The following is a 25,417-nucleotide window of genomic DNA, read 5'->3' on the forward strand; positions in this document are numbered from 1 at the left end:
AGACTCAGTGTCTCTGTCTGTCATCGACTGGCGGGTGGATGGGAACCTGAACGCCCCTCGGCGCCGGTGGGGGGGGTCGGGTTTCTCCCGGGAGGCGGCAGGAAGCAGCCGGGCGGAAACAAGAGATCCCACAAGAGACCCCCCCCCACCCCCACGACGACGACGTCGCCATGGAAACTGCTGAGGAGACAGACCTGGACCTGGACGGTGTCACGTTTCCCCCTGAAGGTGAAGGTGCGTTCAAGGCCTCACAGTAAACCTGAGCGCTCTCACACACACACACACACACACACACACACACACACACACACACACACACACACACACACACACACACACACACACACACACACGCCTCCTGCTGTCAGTCCTCACCTCTGCAGAGAGCTGGTCGGCCACTCCTGCAGCAGGAGGTCCAGGAACTCAAAGCAGCGTCTGAGACCACAACAACAACAACAACAACAACAACAACAACAGTGAGTGGACAGAACGTTAACTCATCGAGTGCCACGCTGTTTCCACAGCTTTAATCCTGGTGCAGCAGTTTAGACCCTTGTTGGCCAGTTTATGTGGAGCCATAGTGTATTTTATATTACAGCTATGGACACATGCTAATAGCTCGTTTGAAAGGTGAAGCTTTCTGCTTCCAATAGGGACAAACCGTTTATTTCTACATGGCTCCGTCCCTGAGCCATCCCAAACTAAACAGTGGCCAGTTTTTATCAAAACCCCTGCTTGTTTTCTAGAAATGGAGATGTAGCGTCTTTTATCAGGAGGTTTGCGGGTGAAAGCGGAGTGGCTGAGATCCAGTCAAACTCTTTTTTCGCAGATATTTTGCATAAAAACACACACACACACACACACATGACGTCAGGATTGAAGAACAGTAGATTTAAAGGGACAACAAGGAGTTTCTATTTGGTTATAAAAAAGTCTCACGTTAATGTGGATGAATCTCCGCTACCCACACTTGTTAATGGCTCCATTTTCGATAAATATATCGTTTTATCTCTATCGTTATTTTGTTATTTTAATTAATGGTGGTAACGCTGGTCGAGCCGATATATATATATCGAGCCGATATATATATATATATATATATATATATATATATATATATATATATGTTTTTGGCACTCAATGAGTTAATTGGAATAAAAAATAATAATGAGCAGAAGAAACATCATCATCATCATCATCATGTAAAAATAAAGACATTTCAGGATAATATAGATGATACAGGAGAGACACAATATTACAATAAAGTAACATTTTAACAATCAGACCAAGATGAAAACAGATGAATAAAGATAAAGTCTGACCTCCTGACGGCCACAGACTTGGCAGCACAGTTGGTGCTGATGATGGGCAGGAGTCTGGGGAAGTGTGTGTGCTGTGAAACCACGGAGACAGAAACAGAAGCAGCATCACGTATCTGTTAGCGGTTCCGATTTAATATCTGAATATATCTGAAAACAAACAGCTCATTTCTGCTCTTTCTTGAAGGTGAGTAACAAGTTTAAATAAATGTAAGCTGAGAAGTTTGTTTTTAAAAGTCGCTGTGCACTGAATGCTGCACGTTGTTGAGTTTTACATCTTCTTCCTGTGAGATATTTCACAATAAAAGCCCCAATAAAAGGCCACTCAATAAACTTGTTTTAATTCCCACTTGCAGTTACAGCGAGCGCCACCAGGGGTCAGACACACAAACAACCAACTTCCTGTGTGCGACGCCGTGTCTGTGTAACCTGGTTAGTAGTCGCCACCGCCTCGTGACGCTGACACAGGAATGTGTGTCAGCAGGCGAGGACGAGCGAGAGAGAGAGAGAGAGAGAGAGAGAGAGAGAGAGAGGAGAGCACAGGTTCGAGTCCCGTACGTACCCTGAGGATGAGGCGGATGGCGGCCACGCCCGATGTGGCCATGACTTTGGCACTGTTAGGGACCAGGTTGAGCAGCGCCGGCATCACGGCCTCGGCGGCGTGGTCGAACCGAGTGCCCAGCACCTGGGACAGGTGTCTGGAAGAGATGATGTCATCAGACCGAGACAGGACGCAGAGCCAACAAATCAAATCTGATGACATGTGGTGTATCCCAAATCGCGCACTTCTGCACTTACACTTAATATTTTGAGTGCATAAGTGCGTTCACACTGAGCAGTGTGCGAAAATGTAGTGCGCTATGCTCACTCAATTGACCCTTTGTCAAGGCCCCGCCCCCCACGGTTACTGTTGCTAGGTTGGACAAACAATGGTCACGGAAGGGTTAACTCCCATTGGAAACCATTGAAAATTAGGCAGATTTAAATTGCTTGTAAGGAAAATTTGAATTAACTTATACATCAGAAAAATAGTGTCCATGATAGAGGACAGACGTGGCTCAATAGCGATTGAACGGGCATTACCTGACTTTTCCGAAAAATGGGGGGAAATCATTGTTTTGGTCACTCACTAGCTAGTAGCTAACGACGCTAGCTAACGTTAGCTACAAGCTAACGCTTAATCTCCGCCGATCTCCCGTTTTTCCTCGTAAAACTTCACAAAGTTCAAAAGACATTAGCAGTGGTAATGTTACGTTTGCTAGATAATTATGAAGGTATTAAATACATAACAGAAGGTTAAAGTAATATGTATACAGTAGCCTACATAGGCTAAGTATGTTTATTGATGTCTTAGGTTTAGGGAATGGGATAAAAATGACTCCAGGAATACGTCCAGATATTGTGAGTCGCTATTGCAGGAACCCCAGGCACATTTTAACCATATTGAAAAATTATAAAGTAGTTTTTGCCGAAAAACTTGCTGTCTACCAATCCCGTTTCATAGGGTTTCATGCCAGAGTTGTCCAACCTTAGAATGCTGCGCAACACGTGACATGGGGAGAAGCGCTCTGATTGGTGGAACAGCAGACCAATCAGAAGGCCAACAAAGGGTCAATTGGCGCACTCAAACGGCCAGAAAATTGAGTGTGGATCGATGGACACTTTCCACACTTAACAGCCGCCATCTTAGTGACGTAGCGGAAACACGTCACTACTTTTCAAACGGCAGCGGTTGCTTTGAGCAGCGACGGAGCTGACACCGGCGTAAATGTCTTTTAAAAACACTCATAACAGCACAACAACAACACTAACACAATAAAACACAACTTAATAGCTCGTTTTGATCGGCAAAAAGCGCTGTCAAGTGTCGGCGATAGGGTTACAACGGCCGGTTGCTATGGTTGCAATCAGAATTTAAAAAATAGAAGAATAAGCTGTGGAGTCATTTCCGGTAAGTGCGCAGAGACACACCAACGGTGTGTGATGAAGACGGTTATTTACCCCAGCGTGATGCAGGCCTCCCTCACCACCTGGGAGCGCAGGTCTTTGGCCGACATCTTGAACGCCGCCTCCATGAGCCTCAGCTGCTGCGGGAAGCCGTCCAGCTCTGCAGCGCCGGCCAGCAGCAGCGAACGCACCTTCTTCAGCTGGAGGAGGGAGGAGACAAGAGGTGTCAGCACCGTCACCATGACGACGCCTCAGACCTGAGGAAGGATGATGATGATGATGACGACTCACCGCCGCCACTCGGAGCTCCCAGTCCTTCTTGTCGTCTGACAGAACGTCCCTGATCTTCGTCATGGCGTCCTCCATCTCCCTGTTGGAGTAGATCTGGAGGAGGAGGAGGAGGAGGAGGAGGAGGAGGAGGAGGAGGAGGAAGAAGAAGGAAGAGGAGAAAGAAAAGGGAGGAGGTGTGAGGTGTTGAGAATCGAACCTGAACCTGAGCTCACTGTAGAATAAACCAAATCAAACCTGCAGAGTGGGAACGTCCTCGAAGGCCTGGAGGAAGTCGTCCTCGTCCACCGCTCCAGCACCGGACCGGTCCCGCCCTGCAGACAAGACCAGGACCAGGACCAGAACCAGAACCAGAACCAGGACCAGGACCAGGACCAGGACCAGGACCAGGACCAGGACCAGGAGGAGACATTAGATCAGGATCATTCACATTAACATGAGTTAAAGTTTCTTTTCTCACTCTGTAAACACAGTTGGTCTGTGAGACGTTTAAGTACCTGTGGGAAATCTGAGCTCTTTACCACCTACTGTCTAAATCAGGGGTGTCAAACCGGTTTTAGTTGAGGGGCCACAGGCTACAGCGCAATTTGATCTCAAATGGGCCGGACTAGTGAAATAATAGCATAATAACATAACAATAACAAGAACTCAAAAACGTTCTCTTTGTTTTAGAGTAAAGAACAACAAGTAGCTACATTATTAGATGTTCCTACAGTTAATGAACTGTTCTTTCATGGGCTTATAGGACAAAAAAAAGAAGGTGGTTGGGTCCTCTGGAAATGTTTTACTCCAGAAAGACTTTTAGATGCTATTTCTGCCTTTCAATTAAGCTTCAATTAAACTCAATGATCCAGAAAAACGTAATAATGTCTGTAAAAGCTGCAAGTGAACAAATTGTTGAAGTGCCACATCGACCTTACAGGTGATGCACATGCAGATGTCTGAAATATTCACTACCATGCAGCAGGTGTGCAATTTCAACAATATTCTGCCCCTTCTGTCTTCTATTCATTTTCACACTTGTCTTCATCCTGAGGGCTGGACTGGACCCTCTGCCGGGCCGGTATTGGCCCCCGGGCTGCAAAATTAACACCCCTGGTCTAAATAATAATAAAAACAGAGCGTGTTTCTCTAAAAGGAGGACGGTGGTTCTGACCTGCTGACTTGGCGCCGGAGGAGGAGGAGGAGGCGGAGCCGGGCCGTCTGAGGGAGCCCACGCTCACCATCGTCCTCCCGGACAGAGACGCTCCTTTGGACGAGGACGAGGAGCGGCCGCCGCCGCCGTCCACCGAGTCATCGTCCTCAAAGGTTTTATCTGTGGAGGAGACGGGAATGTCAACAATGTGTCAGCTGACCGCCAGGCGGGATGACCCACATTCCTCCATCGCCACGGAGACGGCAAGGAGGAGGAGGAACAGACACACACACACACACACACACAGGAGGACAACAGACCATCGTCCATTCTCCTGATCCATCAATCAGCTGATCAGCTTCTCATTAATCAATAACATGACATCACCCCCCCCCCCCCCCTCGCAGAGCGCCACGTGACTCCGCCCCCTCGCTGCACTGGAATCTGACAATCAATGCTCTTTCATTATTCACACACACAGAGTCACCTTGTGTTTTAGTTGAGAGGAAAAACTCTGACCTGATGTGTGTGTGTGTGTGTGTGTGTGTGTCACCTGTCGCCTGACGTTTACCATGGTAACACCAACACAACATGACAGCATGAGGAAAACAAAACAAAAGATTAAAAAAAAAAACTCAGAAAAACAACAAATGAATTTAAAAAAGAGATAAAGATGTCTTCAAAATAAAATGAATCATTAAAAATGATATAAAATAAAAATATTATCTAAAACACATCAACCAGGTGACATCATCCTCCGCTACATATAAAGTATTGATCGTAACTGAACCCTGTGGAACTGTTATTGAGCTAAACACAGCAGCACTTCCTGCATGTGTGAGGCTAACACTTTCCCTCCGCTTCCAGTCTTTGTGCTAAGCTACGCTAAGAGTTCAGAGATGCTCCTCTTAAAAAAACAACTGCAGCTTCCCAGCAACAAACAGAACCAACAGAACCAAGCAGAGCAGAGCAACAGAACCAGAACAGAACTACAACAGAACCAGAACCAGAACCAGACATGCACACACACACACACACACACACACACACACACACACACACACACACACACACACACACACACACACACACACACACACACACACACACACACACACACACACACACACACACACACACACACACACACACACACACACACACACACACACACACACACACACACACACACACACACGCAGCAGCAGCAACAGCAGCATCTTACAGGAGCAGATCCTCCTACAGACCAGTTTCCTCAACATGCCGACAGCTGCTCCTCCGTCCTCCTCCTGTTGAGGACAGAGGAGACGGAGCCTCCTCCCTCCTCCTGCTCCTCCCTCCTCCCTCGTCAGGAGCACGTGCTCTGTCTCTGTCTCTGTCTCTGTCCTCCACACACACACACACACACACACACTGTGGCAGCAGCAGGATGGAGGAATCAGGAGGAGGAGGAGGGAGGTGATGAAGGAGAGGAAGGATGGAGGGTGGGGCCGGACCAATGGGAGAAGGAGGGAGGGGAGGGGGCGGGGCCGGTCAGCGGACAACCAGTGGTGCAGGAGGAGGAGGAGGGAGATGACGGACAGCCACGGTGCCATGATGACTCAGGAGGAAGGAGGAAGAGGAGGAAAAGAGAGATGGAGAGGAGGAAGAGAAGAAGAGGAGGAAGAGGAGAAGAGAGGAAGAGGAAAAGAGAGATAGAGAGAGGAGGTTTTCACTTCCAATCACTAATACCGGATCATTTATTGATCTAAAACACTGCTCAATTATTTAAATGTGTCACTTGTTGTGTCGGCCAATCAGATGACAGGGCTCAGAGACTGCTCTCCTCTGATTGGCTGGCTGGTGTAATGGGGCTAAACCAAGAAGCAGCAGCAGCTCTAAGCTCCGCCCACCACCACCACCGAGTCATGACCTCAGTCCGCTCTGTTTACTGGGCCAGTCTCACTTCCTGGTTCCTGTCCTGTAATCTATTACATCAACTCATTAGTAACAGTAATCTGTAATCTGTAAATTCTATTCTGTTCTGTTGTATTATGGTCTGTTGTGAGTCCACCGTCTCTAAATAAAGCAGCTCCACTGCTTCAGTTTCTCTCTCTTCATTATTCAGGAGGTTTCCTACTGTGCAACCAGAGAACACCTGGCCCCGCCCCCAATTACACATGGCCCCGCCCCCTGACAATAGGCCAATCACTAACGAGCTGCGTGGCTAACGAGCTGCGTGGCTAACGAGCTGCGTTGCTAACGAGGCAGCGTTCAACTTCACTTCCTGGAGTCCACTTCCTGTGTGATGTCGCTCCACCTGCAGCAGCGTCCGTCGCCTGGAGAGAAACGTTACCCTCCTCTCTCTCCTCACCCCCCCCCCCCCCTCCTCCCCCCTGGTCTTGTGACTCCAGGGACGACAGCTGACACCACTCCTACAAAATAAAAGCCTCAGGCTGCCTGGAGTCAGTTTTCTAGCTCTTCCTGCTGCAGCCTCTTCACAATAAAAGCCTTTGTAGGAGTTTTAAATTATTATTATTTATTTGTTAAGAAATTCCACTGTCAAACTTTTTTAAAGCTTCAGTGAATAAACGTTCATCACATGTTTGTCTTCAGGCCCAAACAACAACAACAACACAGAGACAAACAGCTGTTGCCATGACAACAAAGCAGCCACCACCAGCAGCAGAAAGACGTGATCTTACCTGACACAGGTGACGGCACCATGTTCCCCGACCGCTGCACCTCGTCGAACTTACTGAAGATGACGTTGAGCCTGCACACACACACACACACACACACACACACACACCGAGTCAGACTCTTTCTGACGTGAACGCATCAGGAGATTTTTTCAAATTAAAAACAAATTAAAAACAACAAAAGACAAAAGGAGTTGGTGGGTGCTGGTTGTAACGGAGGGTTCCTGAACGCACCGTGACTGCGGCAGCCCCTTCTTGCCCAGGTCGATCCTCACTCTCTCTCCAACATGGCGGTAGATCTCCACCAGGCAGCTCAGAGCGGCGTCACGGACCTGAGGTCAAACACACGTCTGTCAATTCCTATTCTTCCTGCTGCCAGTGAACGCCTCATCACATCACTGATACTGAACAACTCACAACTTCAACCTTTTGTTAGAAACTGCGTCAAAGCGTCTGAACGCAATGTGATCGAAGCGTTGTGGTCGTCACGGCGACGGTGGTTCCTAATGGACCTGACGACAAGAGGCTCAGTGTGTGTGTGTGTGTGTGTGTGTGTGTGTGTGTCTTCAGGAAGGGAAGTTCCCGGGCTCAGCTTCCTGTCCAGTTCCTGTGATGACAGACGTCTGCAGCCAATCAGGACGCCGCAGAGTCAAAACACAGGAAGTCTGTGACTGTCGGGGGGGGGGGGGGGGGGGGGGGGGGGGGGCAGGGGCCGGGGTCACAGGTTCGATCCCCGGGAAGAAAACTAATAATAAAACTGGTCCTGGATCTGTTCCTGTCTCACCAGCAGGGGGCGTTCACAGACCAGTCATCCTGCTGCTGCTGCTGCTGCTGCTGCTGCACTCATGGAGCCGAGTCCGAGGTGTGTGTGTGTGTGTGTGTGTGTGTGTGTGTGTGTGTGTGTGTGTGTGTGTGTGTGTGTGTGTGTGTGTGTGTGTGTGTGTGTGTCTCACCTGGCTGGTGGGGTCTCCCAGCAGGTGACAGATGTGAGGAACTATCTTACTGAGCGTCAGACTCTGAGATCCAAACCTGGAACATGAAAAACACAAAACCATCAACTGGACCTTGAACGCATCGATCATAGTATTGATTATAATGACACTGTGATTGGTTGATTGGTTGATTGGTTGTTGGCGACGCTGCACTCACACGTTGAGGGTGGAGACGAGGCACAGACACAGTCCCTCTCTGGTGCGGTTGTTCTTGTGTTTGAAGCCGCCCATCATCCGCTCCCACACGTACTGAGACACACAGCAGACACACACCTCAACATCTGTCCCACACACTGAAGCAGCAGACACATCTGGATGTGGAGGTCTGCTCACCTGGGGGTTGGCAGCCTGGTCCATGATCTTCAGCAGCAGAGCCTGGTCCTGGTCCCGGACCTGGTCCTTGGCGTCGCCCAGCCGGTCCATCAGACTGGGCAGAACTGAGAACACAGCAGGTCACAGATCAGTCATCAGTAACAGCAGCCTGTCGCCTCAACCATGGACTGAAGATTCAAGAAAATACAGATTCAAAAAGAAAAATGCTAAAGTAAAAAGTAAAATATTATTTGAATAAATATGGAAATTAAATAAAACATCCAAATACCTGTATATATAAATATATACTGTATTTCTATACAGAATATATATATATATAACACAATATGATATTATATCATATACTATAACATACTATAGTATGCTATAACATGATATCATATCATATACTAAACAATATGATATAACATAATAATATTTTATATAATAATAATATTACATAATATAAAAATATACTATGTTGTAATATACTGTACTAACATAACATCATATACTATACTATAATATACTGTGTAATACAATACAACATAATATAACATAATGCTATAACATGCTATGCTCAGCTATAATATAATATAATATAATATAATATAATATAATATAATATAATATAACATAACATAACATAACATAACATAATATAATATAATATAATATAATATATATAATGTTGTGAGTGTGTCAGACTAACTCACCTGTCCCCACCTGAGTCCTGAAGCGGTCCTGCAGTCTGCTGACCAGAGCAGACAGGATGTCCATCCCCAGCAGAACCACCTGACCACAAACACACAACAACCATCAATCAAACTCACTCAGTCACTTCACAACAACAACAACAACAACAACAACAACAGAAAGCCAACCAGTGGGTTTGAGTCAGTGCAGCAAAGCACCATGGGTAACTGGACTGAGCTGAGAGTTTCCCTCTAGTGGCGCATTTCCACTAGCACGGCTGCTGCCTCTGTGATGTCGCGGTCGCTGCTCGGACCTGGAGCTTCACTTCTCCGAAAAACATCGGGGCAAACTTCTAAACAGCCGTCGTTTGGATAAACTAACCGCACATGGGGATCTAAACAGTTACTTTCTCGCATGAAAAAATATTAAAACTTAATAAAGTCACGTAATAACAGAGCCAGTCTCAATATTAGAAATTCTCTGGTAATAACAGGCTTCAGCAGGAACATTTCTGTTGTCGGTCGTCGCTTCCAGTGACGACACTCATCGGCTAATCAGTGGAAGGCAGTTGGCTGACGTCACGTTCTAGTAACGCTTCGGCTCGCTTGGAACCAGGGCTGAGGTGATACCAAAAGTGTACCTGGTTGCAGGTAGCCTACTGCGCGCTAGTGGAAACACGCAAATAGCGCGCCGAGCCGTGCCGTACCGAGCCGAGCCGTGCTAGTGGAAATGCGCCATAAAAAGACACCAAGACGTTGAAAAGCTCCGGTTCTGGTCCTGAGGTCCAACAGGACTCAGGTTCTGAGTGGTTCTGGGTTCTGGGGGGGTGGACCAGGACCAGGACCAGGACCAGGACCAGGACCAGGACCAGGACCAGGACCAGGACCAGGACAAGGACCAGGACCAGGACCACAGGGCTGTTCCCAGCTCCCATCACACACACCCCCCGCCCCCTCCTCTGACTCTACCCATCCTTGTCTTGGGGTGGAGGGGGGCTCAGTGAACGTGTGGTGAGAGTCGTGACGCCATGACAACACCTCAGCACCGACCGGACCAGACCGCTGGTTCAGCTGGTCTGGGGCTGGTGCAAGTTTTGGAAAAACTCTCAGTGAGAAGAAGACACACACGGAGCATGTGACACATGAACAACAACACAACTCTGTGTGTGTGTGTGTGTGTGTGTGTGTGTGTGTGTGTGTGTGTGTGTGTGTGTGTGTGTGTGTGTGTGTGTGTGTGTGTGCGTGTGCTCTGCTGCTGCTGCCCGGTGGAGCAGAGGAGGAACTGCACCTACACAACCACTAACCACTACACTAACACTATAGATTAATACTCAATATTACTATTATATCATATTATTATGGATCACGAGCAATAGACCGACCACACACCACATATACATGTTAATAATTATGTTTATTGTGAGGACTTCACGTTAATCTCTTTAATGTTTATTATTATATTCATTTTATTCTATATGTATGTCATACATGTAATAAATATTATCAGAGCAACAGAACAGGATAGATAGATAGATAGATAGATAGATAGATAGATAGATAGATAGATAGATAGATAGATAGATAGATAGATAGATAGATAGATAGATAGATAGATAGATAGATAGATAGATAGATCAGTTATTTTATTGGTAATAACTACTGTTACTATTATAACAGTAATTAATAACAGATAAAGCTATCCATCCATCCATCCATCCATCCATCCATCCATCCATCCATCCATCCATCCATCCATCCATCCATCCATCCAGTTCGTGTAGCAGCTGTAGTGTAAGCTACTTGTTGAGCCCTGCTCATAAATCAATAGATCAATAGATCAATAGACAGATTGATGGTGGAGCTGTTGGTAGTTAAACAGTCGTTAACTGCTTCACCTCCTCTTTCATTTACGTGACAGGTCGTCAGCACCGCTCCCATCAATACACCACAGCAGCTCTCCTTCACACACTCTCACACACACACACACACACACACTGGGTCCTAAGAGGCTGGGTCACACAGAGAAGGAAACTGGGCTAATGGAGCTGGTAAATTAAGCTCGGCCTCGTTTAAGGAGGTGCTGCTGGGAGGGGGTGTGTGTGTGTGTGTGTGTGTGTTTCCAGGGCAGCACAGGATCTGATTGGCTGTGTGTATTAAAAGGTGTGTGTGTGTGTGTGTGTGGTCAGACCAGTTCTATTCTCATTTATTCCAACATTAAAGGCTGTTGGTGTCTCTGCTCTGCTCCATGAATAACGACCATGAGCAAGGCAGCATGCAGCGTATCGACCAATCAGCACGCAGCATATCAACCAATCAGCACGAAACGTATTGACCAATCAGCAGAGAGAGGTCTGCATAAGTCACACACAACTGGAAACAGCTGTTAAAGACAACAACAACAGTTCTGTGAAGCTAAATCAGCATCACATGCAGCTGCAGATCAAACAGGCCTGGTATTGTTGCTGGAGCTCACACACACACACACACACACACACACACACACACACACACACACACACACACACACACACACACACACACACACACACACACACACACACACACACACACACACACACACACACACACACACACACACAGTCACACATGGGAAACTTGTGATTTATACAAAACTGTTTTCACTATGAAGCATTAGAGCCGCAACAATAATCGATTATTAAATGAATCCTCAACTATTCTGATAATCTAATAATCACTTTGAGTCATTTTTTTCAGAAAAAAAGTCCAGATTCTCTGATTTCAGCTTCTTCAATGTGAATATTTCTGGTTTCTTTGTTCCTTTATGACAATAAACTGAGTCTCTCTTTGGTTTGTGGACAAAACAAGACATTTTTAACATCTTAATTGATTAAATAATCAACTAATCGTTTAATCAATCATGAAAATAATAGTTAGTTGCAGCCCTATGATGCACGTACTCCCCCTTTAAAAATAAACCCTAACCCTTCTGACTGACAGATGTGTAGATGTTTCTGTGTGTTTAAACTCTGTATGTGTGTGTTTCTGCAGGGCTGTGTACATGAGCTGATAAGACTTGTGGTGTTCTGTCTCATGTTGTGTGTCTTATGTTTCAGGATGTGAACTGTCTCTTCACCTGCAGCTGCTCTCCAACTTCTTCTACTGCTCTGTGTGATGAGGAAACCACCTTCATCCCAGAGGAACCCTCTCTCTCATCTCCTCCATCCATCCATCCATCCATCCATCCATCCATCCATCCATCCATCCATCCATCCATCCATCCATCACTCACTCATTCACTCATTCAGTCTCCTCCATCAGGCAGGAGACACAAAGTCCCACTGGCCAGAAACTATCTCTATAAAACCTCATTCATTCCAACTGCAGCCACAGTCACAGTCACAGTCACATGTGTGTGCTTTATTGTTTCCATCTGGTGTTCTTTTTGTCTTGGATTTCAGACAAATAAAGTTTCTGTTCTGTTCTGCAGACCTCCTTCTCCTCCTCCATCCTCCAACCAGCACCCTGTCCCAGGTCCAGACTGACTCTAACTGTCAGAGTGTGTATGGTCAACCAGGAGACTAGCTGCTTGTTCTATGACAGGGTGAATCTGTCCTCACAGCCAGGTGTTAGACAGATGTGTGTGAGGATGATGAATGAAAAGGAGCTGTATGTAGCTGTAATCTTTGCTCAGCAGGTGGATGTCCGGTGTCTCTGCTTGTCTCTGTCCTCACCTTGAAGTTGCTGGAGTTGACCCAGGAGCTGGCCACCGCGTCCACCATCCGGTCCAGACCGGCCTGGTCCTGGTCCAGCTGGGGGGTCCTGTCCTGGTCCAGGACCAGCTCCACCACCTCCTGTCCCACCTGCAGCCGCTTCCCCACGTCGCTGTGCATCACCTGCTCCAGTAAATAGTCGGTGCTCCTCACCCCCTCCTCCATGGCTGCTGCTTGTCTCTCTACCTGTCTGTCTGTGTGTGTGTCTGTGTGTGTTATGTGTCTATCTACAGGCTGGTGTCGGTGGTGTCGGTGCTGGGGAGGCTGCAGCTCTCTGCATTGTTGTGTAGCTGCTGTGCTGCTGCTGCTGCAGAGAAAGACCAACAACAGGAGGAAAAAGAGACATGAGGTGGAAGTTTAGCTGGTTAAACGGACACTTTACGGTCTAACAGAGGGACAGAAACATCATACAACTCTGGTCCACAAACATCAGACTCAGTAAAGAGACTTAACGGCGCTTCATGTCACAACTGTTTCTGTAGCCGTTAGCTCCTGGGCTAGCCCGCTGCTAGCCCGCTCCATCTGAAATACATGAGTTACCGTTAGCAGAGCTAGCGGAGCTAGCGGAGTTAGCCGCCGGCTGCTGCGGGGCTTTAAGGGAACTTACCGGCTCCCGGCGGCCTCATTGATCGGTGATTAGTCCACTGACCGGTGATCGGTTCACCCACCGGATGGACTGACTCGCTCCCAGAGAGAAAAAAAAAAAAAAGTCACAAGCTGCCCCCGCCGTGACTCCACATCCCAGATCCCAGATCCTAGATCCCTGATCCCAGCCCGGAGGCAGTGGAGGTTCAGCGACTCTCGGTGTCTGATCATCCAGCCATGGCAACGTCAATGAGCCTCGGCTGGCTGATCGATAATCAATCACTGGGATTAAAAGGTGACAAAGTCATCACTGGCCAGAGAAGTTAGTGGAATGTCCCATTGCAGCCGCCGTAGTAGAGTCTGCAGAGGAGGGAGGGGGATGGAGACACCTGCCGACGAGAGACGGAACTGCAACTTCCTGTTGGACCAGGAGAGAGGAGAGGGATGGATGGATGGATGGATGGATAGGTGGATGAATGGATGGACGGATGGATAGGTGGATGAATGGATGGATGGATAGATAGATGGATGGATGGATGGATGGATAGGTGGATGAATGGATGGACGGATGGATAGGTGGATGAATGGATGGATGGATGGATGGATGGATGGATGGATGGATGGATGGATAGGTGGATGGATAGATGGACAAATGGGAATGTTTACAATTAATTATTAAAGAACCAAAAGAAGAAGAAGAGCACTCACTGCAAACACATTAAAACAGCGTCTTCTGGGCTTTACTGCAGTTCATTAGCAGCTGTGTACAGTGGTTTACAGTATTAATAATCATCTAGAGTGATATATAGCAGTGTACAGTATTATATATATATTGATATACGTACATGATTTGGGGATTAATACAGTAATTTGTTCATATTCGTAGTAGGCTAGCATCCTTCCTCCCTGCAGCTGTCAGTTTGAGCCTACATTAATAACTGCCTGTGTACTGAAATTATTATTGTCAATAAAGATTTATTGAAGAGATTACAAAAAAATCATAAAATTGAATTGTTGATACATTTAAAAAAGAAGAGCAAGAATTCAGTTATTTAAAAATACAATTCATCCAACCCATTGAGTGTGTGAGTGTGCGTGTGAGATATACATTTTTTTAAACATTGAAAAAGATCCCTCAGCAGCTGTGAGGTGTGATTTATGTTTATATTTCAGCCTATTATTAATTTATTCCAGTGGTGTAGTGGGGATTCTTTTTACTGGGTGGACGCCAAAAAAATATCAAATGTGTGACGCCATTGAAATAAATATGTGACATCATTGAAATACCATCCACTGTCACACGACAGTTTGGTGTCATTGAACGAGACTGTATTGTTAATTAATTGGTATCTAGCCTAATGCCACTGTCACATTCATTCACTCCAAAGTGTTGATCTCTAGACACACAACTTTTAGACCAGACCTAGTGCCTAATCATACACACGATGCAGGCATCAACCTTATGACCAGATGCGAGATGCCTCTAGTCAAAATCTCCTCTTACGTTTGCTTAGTGTCACCAGAAAGAACCACAGATGAAAACAGACTCCAGCTGAACTCAGTGACCGTCCAAGAAACGAACACCGACTCAGAAGTCAGAGCCAGATCTCACAACGCATGGCTAAAGTAGTCAGCCCATCACTATCAGCCTAACGTGTGTGTGTGTGTGTGTGTGTGTGTGTGTGTGTGTGTGTGTGTGTGTGTGTGTGTGTGTGTGTGTGTGTGTGTGTGTGTGTGTGCATAAATAACACAATCTGCAGCCATAACACAATGTGCAATTAAAGAATGCAGCTAACATTGGGCCTACCTGTTACTTGGTCTTGGACATGAAACAATCCATGCGCCTCATGCACATTTCCGTTACTTTTGAAAGATCAATTCAATTAAATAAATAAAAAACTTTATTTATCCCCAAGGGGCAATTCAAGAGCACACCGAGCAGTTCCACACACAGACACATACAATGCTACAACGTGTATTTATGTTGTCTTAACCGTCGTAAAGAATAGAAAGATTGCCATGAGACGCCAGGTGAAGGCAGAGAAATGTAATTAACTATCACATCATTAGATCCTCTTAAAAAAAAAAAAAAAAAAGACTGGAGGGACAGCGGACCCCTACACCACTGATTTATTCCAGGGAAATGTGAAGTGTGTGTATGTCCTGGTTGGTTTTGTCTTCAGCCCAGTCCAGAGTGAACTTCTGCTTTAAGACTGTTTTCCCAATGCCAGCCACTCCCTTTGTCATCACTGTTTTGATTGGTCGGTCTCTTCCAGGTGGGGCTTTAAAGATGTCTTCTTGTCTGATGGTTGTTTCTGGTCTGTCTGGTCTCCTGGACGCTGTTTCAATCTGTCTGACCTCATGTTCACCATTGATCTCTCCAGTCCCTCCCTCTGTGATGTAGAGCTCTGTGTAGATCTGGTTCAGGAGGGTTGGGTTTCCTGATTTAGAGTTCCCCTCAAACACACACCGGAACTTCTCCTTCAGGACAGATTTGAGTTTACACTGACAAACTGGAGCAAAATAGCCTATTCTGAATGAAAACACAAGAGAAAAGATCAATTACAAATTTAATTCCTCCAAAGAACATTAATATGAAGATGTTTCCTCTCCATGTGTTGATGTCAGTGAACGTCTCATTTGTCCATCATGTTGAATCTTTTTAGAGAAATCCTCTTACTGCTCTGCAGACACTCAGCCAGCTCCTCCTGCTTCATCCTCCTCAGGAGCTTCACTGTGATCTTCACTAATGCCTCTCTGCTGCTCCTCCTCTGCTCTTCATCCTCACCATCCAACAGACTCTCATCCTCCCTCTGGCTCCCTGAGCATTCTGGGTAATCTGGACTCAGAGACTTGTGCATCTTCTTCAGCTCCTTCTTGACAAAAGTGACCATGTTCTCCTCCAGCAGCTGGAACAGAAACTCTATGAGTGACAGCATCAAACTAAAACCATGGAGCCAAACATCAGATCCATGTTGGACAGACTGACAATCCACTGGTGTCAAAGTGCAGCATGGAGATGATGGTGAACACAACAGATGTAACAGCAGCTGTTGGACATGTCCTCACCTTAAATATGGAGTCCAGCTGTGTTGGATGCTGCTGGACAGACTGACCACTGGGAACCTCTGAGCTCTCCTGGTCCACTCTGTGGAGGAATCATGGAGAATGAGCTCACATCATGTCTGTCCACAGAGAGACACACACAAGCTAAAGGTCCATGAAGTCATGTTTGATGTGACAGCCAATCAGACGCCTCCCTGTAGAGGTGAAGGTTGACTAGTTCTGCTGATCCCACTGAGAATCAACAGCTCAGTCTGCAGCTGTTTGTAGCTTCAGCTCAGTGTTTGGTTCAGTCCCTACAGCTCTCACCAGCCCTCACAGTTTGACCTCCACCTTCCAGTGTGGACGTTCACAACACAGAGACACTTTGACCTCTGACCTGGTCCAACAACACCTCATACAACTGGTTGTTTTCTACATTAACCTGAGTCTGAGTGTCAGTTACTGCTTACATCTGATCAGCTGATCCTCGTCCTCCTTTAAACTCAATGAACCAGTCCTTTGAACATTCGCTTTTTAAAGCCAGACAGCTAGGATCAGGAGAGTCTGGTCTCTGCTGCTGGATCCTGAAACAACAACACAACTGACAAATGTTGGAGAAAACTGATGAAAAATGTCTTTAATCTTTTAATGAACACCAGGAACTTTTAGTGAGAAAGGTGAGAAAAGTGTTTCTGACTGTTACAAGTTCCATCAATAAATTGACTGAACACATTGATTTTAATGTTAATAACGATGAGTGATCTGAGTCATGGACACTTAGAGATGCTCATCTGACCTTTGACCTCTGGCCTGGGTCCCATGTTCCCGACACAGTTTCTTAGATGGAGGGCCTTCCTCCTCTCTGTCCTCACACTGATCCATGCTGAGGTTACACACACACTGATCCATGCTGAGGTTACACACACTGATCCATGCTGAGGTTACACACACACACACACACACACACACACACACACACTCCAGTCACCTCAAGACCCAGAGAAGGCTCATTCCCTACCTGGTCGCAGGCCGATGGTGCCATCAGGACCACATCATCTGCAAACAGCAGCAACACAATCCTCACCCCACCGAACCTCAACCTCCCAGAAGCTTAGTACAAAGATTTCAGATAAGGGAAATACTACCTCTGTCAGAACTCTTTTTGTAGCTATAAGCTCCTCCAGCTAGCCCACTGATAGCCTGTTCCTATCTGAACTACAGTCCAATAGTAGTTAGCTTAGCTAGCTGAGTTATCCGGCTGAGCTCCCAGCAGGTGCGGGGGCCTTAAGGGAACTTACCTGCTCCCAGTGATTGATTTGTTCAATCAATGGTTTCCTGCCTACAGTGGAGCAATGGTGACATCTGCTGGCCAGAATGGGGAACAGCAACTGGTTATCCCACAAGACCAGGAGGGGAGATGGATGGATGGAAATATTTTCAATTTCAAACAATAAATCATTAAAAGAACTAAACCTGTACAACGCGTCAGTTCTTCTGTTAGTTGATAAATGAACCTCATATCGGGGACATTTCCAGTCTTTTCTCAGCAGTCATCAGATTCAGACAAAGACAACAAACTGATATTGACAGTGAAGTTTTTATTATGAAAAGACAGGAAGAAGACAGCAATTAACTTAAAAGGTAAAAGCTACCAACATGTTTATCTTGTAATAATCTTAAATCTTCAAAGGAACAAGTTTACAACATTCATTAAGAGGAGTTTAAAAAAAAACTAATGTAAATAATGACCCTGAAAACATGTGATTGCCAGACAGACGTCTACAGACTGAACTGTCTGTTCAACACAGAGACACTGAGGAACCAGACCTGAACCAGACTGCAAATCCAGGATACAGAGGCTCAGTGAAGGTGGTGTTGAAGGTGTAGAGGTGGATCAGTGAGTCAGAGGAGACTCTGAAGAAGGACAGAGAGCCAGCAGGCCAGTCCACATACACTGCTACTTTGTTAGAACCAGAGGAGGAGGAGGAGGAGGAGATGGCTGTTTCTCTGTTGTTGTGACAGACATGGTAACCAACATCAGAGCAGCTCAGTCTCCAGGACTGATCGTTCCATCCAAACCCACTGTCTTCACTGTCTCCTTTCCTCCTGATTCCTTTGTAACTCACTGATATATCAACCCTTCCTCTCCACTCCACCTCCCAGTAGCAGCGACCAGTCAGACCAGTTGAACACAGCAACTGAGGTCGAAGGTCAAATCTGTCTGGATGTTTGGGATATAACTGATCCTCCTCCACATATGCCACTGTCCTGTTGTCGTCAGACAGTTTGATCCACTTGTTCACTGTGTTCATGTCGATTGTGAGTTGACAGGAATCTGATGGAGAGAACAAGACACAGCTGCTGTTATTGATCATCTGATCAGTTATTGACAGTTTGATGAAGACTCATGACGTCAGTGATGTAACAGTGTGAAGATGGTTGAATGTGCTGCTTTGTTTCTATGAACCAAAGTCCAAACACACTTACACTTCCTCAGACCTGGTGTCAACCATTGGACTCCATCAGGCTCCACCCTGAAAGAAGAAGAGAAGAAGAAGCTGGAGTCTTCATGTTGTGATGATACAGAGCAGGAGGAGATGAAGAAACACCTCATCACCTTGTCTAATAGTAAAGTGTGCACCTGCATGAAGCTCCTCCTCCTCTATCAGACAGTCAGACAGTGTGTGTGGCTGCAGCAGCCTCTCCATACCTGAGAGTCTCCACTCTGGCCGACAGCAGCTTCACTCCTGAGGCTCCTGGATGGTTGTAGCTCAGGTCCAGCTCGCTCAGATGAGAGGGGTTGGAGCTCAGAGCTGAGGCCAGAGAAGCACATCCTTCCTCTGTGACCCGACATCCTGACAGACTGAACACACACACAACACACAGGAACCCTCTGTCAACACCTGCTGCTGTGTTCAAGTGTCATCAGATAAAAAGCTTGATGGATCATCACCTGAGAGTCTCCAGTCTACAGTGTGGTCTCCCCAGTCCACCAGACAGGACCTTGACTCCTGAGTCCTGCAGGTCATTTGTACTCAGGTCCAGGTGTCTGAGACTAGAGGACTGGGAGCTGAGGACTGAGGACAGAGCTTTACAGCTTCTCTCTGAGAGGTTACAGCAACTAAGTCTGGAGAGATGATCATGAACAAGAAGACAAGTAAGATGTGAGTTAATCTGTGATCACCTTCAATGATGAGACTAAACAACATGAGAGAAAACAGAAGTTCATAGGGAAACAAAAAAATAACTATAACAATACTCATTTGGACCAAAGTCCACTTTACTTCTTCAAACAGTGACCAGCCAGGAGCTGCTGGTTTGTTGATCCCAGGACTGATGTTCTTGTTGTGTTGTTTTAAACAGGTTGAACCAGCAGCAGATTGTTGTGACTCAACAAGTCAGTTACAACAATCTAAATCAGGTCATCAAAACATGAATGAGGTTTTCTTAATAAACCAAAGTTTATATTTGTTCTGTTCCACACAAAGAGTAATTTGATCTCACCTGAGAGTCTCCAGTCTACAGTGTGGACTCTCCAGTTCACCAGACAGGACCTTGACTCCTGAGTCCGGGAGGTTGTTGTTACTCAGGTCCAGATGTCTGAGACTAGAGGACTGGGAGCGGAGGACTGAGGACAGAGCTTTACAGCTTCTCTCTGAGAGGTTACAGCCGCTCAGTCTGAAGAAACAACAACAAATAATCACAATGAATCTGTTACACAGCTTGGACCAAACTATCCTGAATCAATTGAACTCTTTCTACACTCACAGAGCTTTCTTGGAGGCTTCAACCCCTGGCAGCAGTCTCAAAAAAACCTCCTCTGAAGCAGAGTATTTCTTCAGGTCAAACTCGTCCAGATCTCCTGATGACAGTAAGACAAAGACTAGAGCTGACCATTGAGCAGGAGACAGTTTGTCTGTGGAGAGATGTCCTGAACTCAGGGACAGTTGGATCTGCTTCACTAGAGAACGATCATTCAGTTCATTCAGACAGTGGAACAGGTTGATGGTTTTCTCTGCAGAGGGAGTCGCTTCAATCCTCCTCTTGATGTATTGGACCGTCTCCTGTGAGTCACTTCCTGTCTGTGTCATCAGACCTCGTAGAAGTTTCTGGTTGGTCGGCAGGGAAAGACCCAGGAGGAAGCGGAGGAACAAGTCCAGGTGTCCATTTGGACTCTGTAAGGCCTCATCCACAGCGCTCTGGTAGAAAGAGGTCGGGGTACATTCAACTTTTCTTTCTGACATCTCAGATGTTGGTTGTTGTTGTGACATCAGGTTGAGTCCAAAGGTGATGAAGGTCAGATGGACATGAAGAGCAGCCAGAAACTCCTGAACAATTGGATGGACGAAGCAGAACACCTTGTCCTGGTACAGGCCGCTCTCCTCTTTAAAGATCTGCGTGAACACTCCTGAGTACACTGAGGCTTCTTTGATATCGATGCCAGAGTTTGTCAGGTCTGATTCATAGAAGACCAGGTTTCGTTCTCGCAGCTGCTCAAAAGCCAGTTTTCCCAGAGACTCAATTATCTTCCTGGTTGCTGCACTCCAGTGTTGATCGGTCTCAGCTCCTCCATCATACTTGACCTTCTTCACTTTGGACTGAACCACCAGGAAGTGGATGTACAACTCTGTCAGGGTGGTTGGCAGCTCTCCTCCCTCTCTGGTCTTCAACACCTCCTCCAGAACTGTAGCAGTGATCCAGCAGAAGACTGGGATTCGACACATCATGAAGAGGCTTCGTGATGTCTTGATGTGGGAGATGATCTTCTTGGCCTGCTCCTCATCTCTGAACCACTTCTTGAAGTACTCCTCCTTCTGTGAGTCAGTGAACCCTCTGACCTCTGTCACCATGTCAACACATTCAGGAGGGATCTGATTGGCTGCTGCAGGTCGTGTGGTTATCCAGAGGTGAGCAGAGGGAAGCAGTTTACCCCTGATGAGGTTGGTCAACAGCACGTTGACTGAGGTGGACTCTGTCACATCAGTCAGGATCTCAGTGTTGTGGAAGTCCAGAGAAAGTCGACACTCGTCCAGACCATCAAAGATGAAGACCACCTGGAACTGATCAAACCTGCAGATTCCTGCTTCTTTGGTTTCAGAGAAGAAGTGATGAACAAGTTCCACCAAGCTCAATTTTTTCTCTTTCAGCACATTCAGCTCTCTGAAGGTGAAGGGAAATGTGAAGTGTATGTTCTGGTTGGTTTTGTCTTCAGCCCAATCCAGAGTGAAATTCTGAGTTAAGACTGTTTGCCCAATGCCAGCCAATCCCTTTGTCATCACTGTTCTGATTGGTCGGTCTCTTCCAGATGGGCCTTTAAAGATGTCTTCTGGTTTGATGGTTGTTTCTGCTGCATCTGGTTTCCTGGACGCTGTCTCAATCCATCTAACCTCATTTTCATCATTGACCTCTCCAGCCCCCCCCTCTGTGATGTAGAGATCTGTGTAGATCTTGTCAAGAGAAGTTGAGTTTCCTGCTTTAGAGTTCCCCACAAACACACGCTGCAACTTTTTCTTCAGGTCAGATTTGAGTTTACGTTGACAAACTGGAGCAAAACTTCCTGAAAGAAAAACACAAGAGAAAAGATCAACGATAAATTCAATTCCCCCAAAGAACAACAATATGAACATGGATCCCTCCATGTCTTGATGTCAGTGAACGTCTCATTTGAGAAATCCTCTTACTGTGCTGTAGACGCTCAGCCAGTTCCTCCTGCTTCATCCTCCTCAGGAAGATCAGTGTGATCTTCACTAATGCCTCTCTGCTCCTCCTCTGCTCTTCATCCTCACAGCCCAACACCTCCTCATCCTCCCTCTGACTCCCTGAGTATTCTGGGTAATCTGGACTCAGAGACTCGTGGATCTTCTTCAACTCACTCTTGACAAAAGTGACCATGTTCTCCTCCAGCAGCTGGAACAGAAACTCTATGAGTGACAGCATCAAACTAAAACCATGGAGCCAAACATCAGATCCATGTTGGACAGACTGACAATCCACTGGTGTCAAAGTGCAGCATGGAGATGATTGTGAACACAACAGATGTAACAGCAGCTGTTGGACATGTCCTCACCTTAAATATGGAGTCCAGCTGTGTTTGATGCTGCTGGGCAGACTGACCACTGGGAACCTCTGAGCTCTCCTGGTCCACTCTGTGGAGGAATCATGGAGAATGAGCTCACATCATGTCTGTCACCACAGAGACACTCAAGCTAAAGGTCCATGAAGTCAGGTTTGATGTGACAGCCAATCAGACGCCTCCCTGTAGAGGTGAAGGTTGACTAGTCCTGATCCCACTGAGAATCAACAGCCCAGTCTGCAGCTGTTTGTAGCTTCAGCTCAGAGTTTGGTTCAGTCCCTACTAGGGGTTGCACGACTTCAGATTTTTAAAAGTCGACTCTAATGTTATGAAAGTCGAGTCGACGTCGACTAGTCGCTGATGACGTCATTCATATTTTTCCCATCATAAATCACAGGAGGAGGGAAATGCTTTGCAACAATCTGTATTCACTGACAGACGCTCATGCACAGAAATTAGTCCACAGAACAGCAGCTTTAGCCTATAAACAACAAGCTGTAAATCAGTTTGTTTTTCTGTAACATGCACTCCTATACAAGTGCAAAAGATAATACTGTAGCTACTGTCCATTAAACAATTAGGGAGGAAAACGACACACAGGCCTCGTCACCATCACAGTCCTGCTCACTCACAGTTTCACTCACAGCTTTTTTTCTGGTTGGTTGTTGCTGTTGTTGGTTGTTGTTGTTGTGCGCGACGTAAAGCTGTCGATATGAGCGGAGTTTTTTTTTTTTTTTTTTAATTGCCGGCAGCCCGGACACACTGCCCGCGGAAGCGCAGCGCTGGTCTCACAGGCGGCAGCTTCTCCTCTCTCTCCGCGCCGGTCAAACATCGACCCGTCTGTAGCTACTCGTATTTCCACACACGCAGGTCTGTCTCTAGCGCTGTATGTATGGATATGTGTCTTGTGTGCAGACGCAACTGACAAATATCTATAGACGGACAAGCAAACTTAATCATCATTTATTTTATTTTGAAAATTGACCGGATTCTCTTGCCTTTTCTGTGCCCGACTTCCTGTCTGGTACGATCTCGTTCTATCCAGCTTGACGGCGCTCTTATTTTTTTCATTCAGCGCACTTAGCTGTTGTTTCAAGCCGCTACGCTTGTACTGTCACATGATCAGCGACTAGTCGACGTCAAGCTGAAAACGTCATTGTGGAGCAGTAAAGTCGACTAGTCGATTAGTCGACTAGTCTGTGCAACCCCTAGTCCCTACAGCTCTCACCACCCCTCACAGTTTGACCTCCACCTTCCAGTGTGGACGTTCACAACACAGAGACACTTTGACCTCTGACCTGGTCCAACAACACCTCATACAACTGGTTGTTTTATACATTAACCTGAGTCTGAGTGTCAGTTACTGCTTACATCTGATCAGCTGATCCTCGTCCTCCTTTAAACTCAATAATAACATCTTTTGACTCGTTGCTCTTCAGAGACAGACAGCTGGGACCAGGAGAGTCTGGTCTCTGCTGCTGGATCCTGAAACAACAACACAACTGATAAATGTACATGTTGGAGAAAACTGATGAAAAGTGTGTTTAATCTTTTAATAAATGCAACAAGTAACTTTTAATAAGAAAAGTTCAAAAGAGAACGATCATCCAGTCTGAGTTACAGTTACAGCTTACATCTGATCAGCTGATCCTCGTCCTCCTTTAAACACAAAGATAAGATCCTTTGACTCGTTGCTCTTCAGAGACAGACAGCTGGGTCCAGGAGAGTCTGGTCTCTGCTGCTGGATCCTGAAACAACAACACAACTGATAAATGTTGGAGGAAACTGATGAAAAATATCTTCAATCTTTTCATCAACACAACTGACTTTTAATGAGAAAAGTATTTCTGACTGTTACAAGTTCTTCCATTGATAGATTGACTGAACACATTGATTTTAATGTTAATAACGATGATGGAGCAGTGATGTGAATCATGGACACTTAGAGGTCTTCATCTGACCTTTGACTCCTTCGTCTCCCATGTTCCCAACACAGTTTCTTAGAGGGAGGGGCTTCCTCCTCTCTGTCCTCACACTGATCCATGTTTCTGAGGTTACACACACACTTTGTAGCTTCACCTGCAGAGGAAACACACATCATTACCAGCTCACATGTCCATCATGTCTCCAGCTGCTCCTCCTCTGATTGGCTCTTCTTCTCTGTTTTTCGAAGAGGAAGCTGCTGCACTTCTACTCTCAGTCCACTAGATGGAGCCATGGAGCTCAGACAGCAGGAGAGCAGCAGTCAGCATGAGAATGAATGCAGAGCTGCATTGTGGGTAAACAGTGAAGCTCCTGTTCCTTCCTCCAGGATCATTGAAGACTGACAGGAGCCACCAGGGGGCGCTCACTGGCTTCTGTTAACACTAATCATTAGGTGCGTTCGAGATGAGCCAGGCCTGCACAGAATCGATTGCCGGTGACCAGCGCACAGCGCATGCCGGTTAGATTTGTGTCCGACTTGATCCCGACTTGCTCTGACGTCATGCACGCGCCTGCAACGATAACCTCACGAGATCAAGGCGGCCGCAGTTTTTAGAGGCAGGCGCCGCAGTTGCTCTGCACCGACTGCAACTGACTGCTACCACCTGCA

The 25,417-nt window shown here is 46.4% G+C and overlaps 3 protein-coding genes and 1 long non-coding RNA gene across 4 annotated transcripts in view; all 4 read right to left on the reverse strand.

The window, feature by feature from the left end:
• The window catches only part of LOC311000639 (CLIP-associating protein 1-B-like), a 37,487-nt gene extending 23,704 nt beyond the window's left edge, over positions 1-13,783 (reverse strand). Inside the window, exons 1-15 of the mRNA XM_083991379.1 lie at positions 13,729-13,783; positions 13,083-13,428; positions 9,391-9,469; positions 8,696-8,799; positions 8,520-8,611; positions 8,324-8,399; positions 7,605-7,702; positions 7,374-7,444; positions 4,711-4,869; positions 3,792-3,868; positions 3,558-3,650; positions 3,321-3,466; positions 1,882-2,017; positions 1,323-1,393; positions 376-435 (exon numbers count right to left, since the gene is read on the reverse strand). Coding sequence (XP_083847505.1) covers positions 376-435; positions 1,323-1,393; positions 1,882-2,017; positions 3,321-3,466; positions 3,558-3,650; positions 3,792-3,868; positions 4,711-4,869; positions 7,374-7,444; positions 7,605-7,702; positions 8,324-8,399; positions 8,520-8,611; positions 8,696-8,799; positions 9,391-9,469; positions 13,083-13,286 — 1,466 coding nt within the window. The 5' untranslated portion in view covers positions 13,287-13,428; positions 13,729-13,783. The remainder of the gene's footprint in view (positions 1-375; positions 436-1,322; positions 1,394-1,881; positions 2,018-3,320; positions 3,467-3,557; positions 3,651-3,791; positions 3,869-4,710; positions 4,870-7,373; positions 7,445-7,604; positions 7,703-8,323; positions 8,400-8,519; positions 8,612-8,695; positions 8,800-9,390; positions 9,470-13,082; positions 13,429-13,728) is intronic.
• A 2,355-nt stretch (positions 13,784-16,138) lies between these two features.
• On the reverse strand, positions 16,139-17,235 carry LOC311001115. The gene is made up of 3 exons (XR_014596139.1): positions 16,776-17,235; positions 16,387-16,615; positions 16,139-16,234 (listed from the first exon to the last, which is right to left on the reverse strand). It is a non-coding gene; the product is annotated as an uncharacterized lncRNA (long non-coding RNA).
• Positions 17,236-18,332: 1,097 nt separating this feature from the next.
• Positions 18,333-25,417, reverse strand: part of LOC310997657 (NLR family CARD domain-containing protein 3-like) — a gene marked incomplete at its 5' end in the record, with an annotated part of 366,988 nt that continues 359,903 nt past the window's right edge. Inside the window, 5 exons of the mRNA XM_083987438.1 lie at positions 18,333-19,086; positions 19,239-19,285; positions 19,462-19,614; positions 19,705-19,878; positions 20,256-20,429. Of these exons, the coding sequence (XP_083843564.1) occupies positions 18,551-19,086; positions 19,239-19,285; positions 19,462-19,614; positions 19,705-19,878; positions 20,256-20,429 (1,084 nt within the window). The 3' untranslated portion in view covers positions 18,333-18,550. The remainder of the gene's footprint in view (positions 19,087-19,238; positions 19,286-19,461; positions 19,615-19,704; positions 19,879-20,255; positions 20,430-25,417) is intronic.
• On the reverse strand, positions 20,842-24,780 carry LOC310997357 (uncharacterized protein; the record flags this gene model as incomplete). The annotated part of the gene is made up of 8 exons (XM_083987032.1): positions 20,842-20,860; positions 21,168-21,349; positions 22,013-22,308; positions 22,433-22,658; positions 22,819-22,897; positions 24,196-24,309; positions 24,459-24,572; positions 24,767-24,780. 8 exons carry the CDS (start codon positions 24,778-24,780, stop codon positions 20,842-20,844), a joined length of 1,044 nt encoding a protein of 347 aa, XP_083843158.1.

Source organism: Trachurus trachurus, assembly GCF_905171665.1.
Source record: "Trachurus trachurus genome assembly, chromosome: 2".
Lineage (NCBI taxonomy): Eukaryota > Metazoa > Chordata > Actinopteri > Carangiformes > Carangidae > Trachurus > Trachurus trachurus.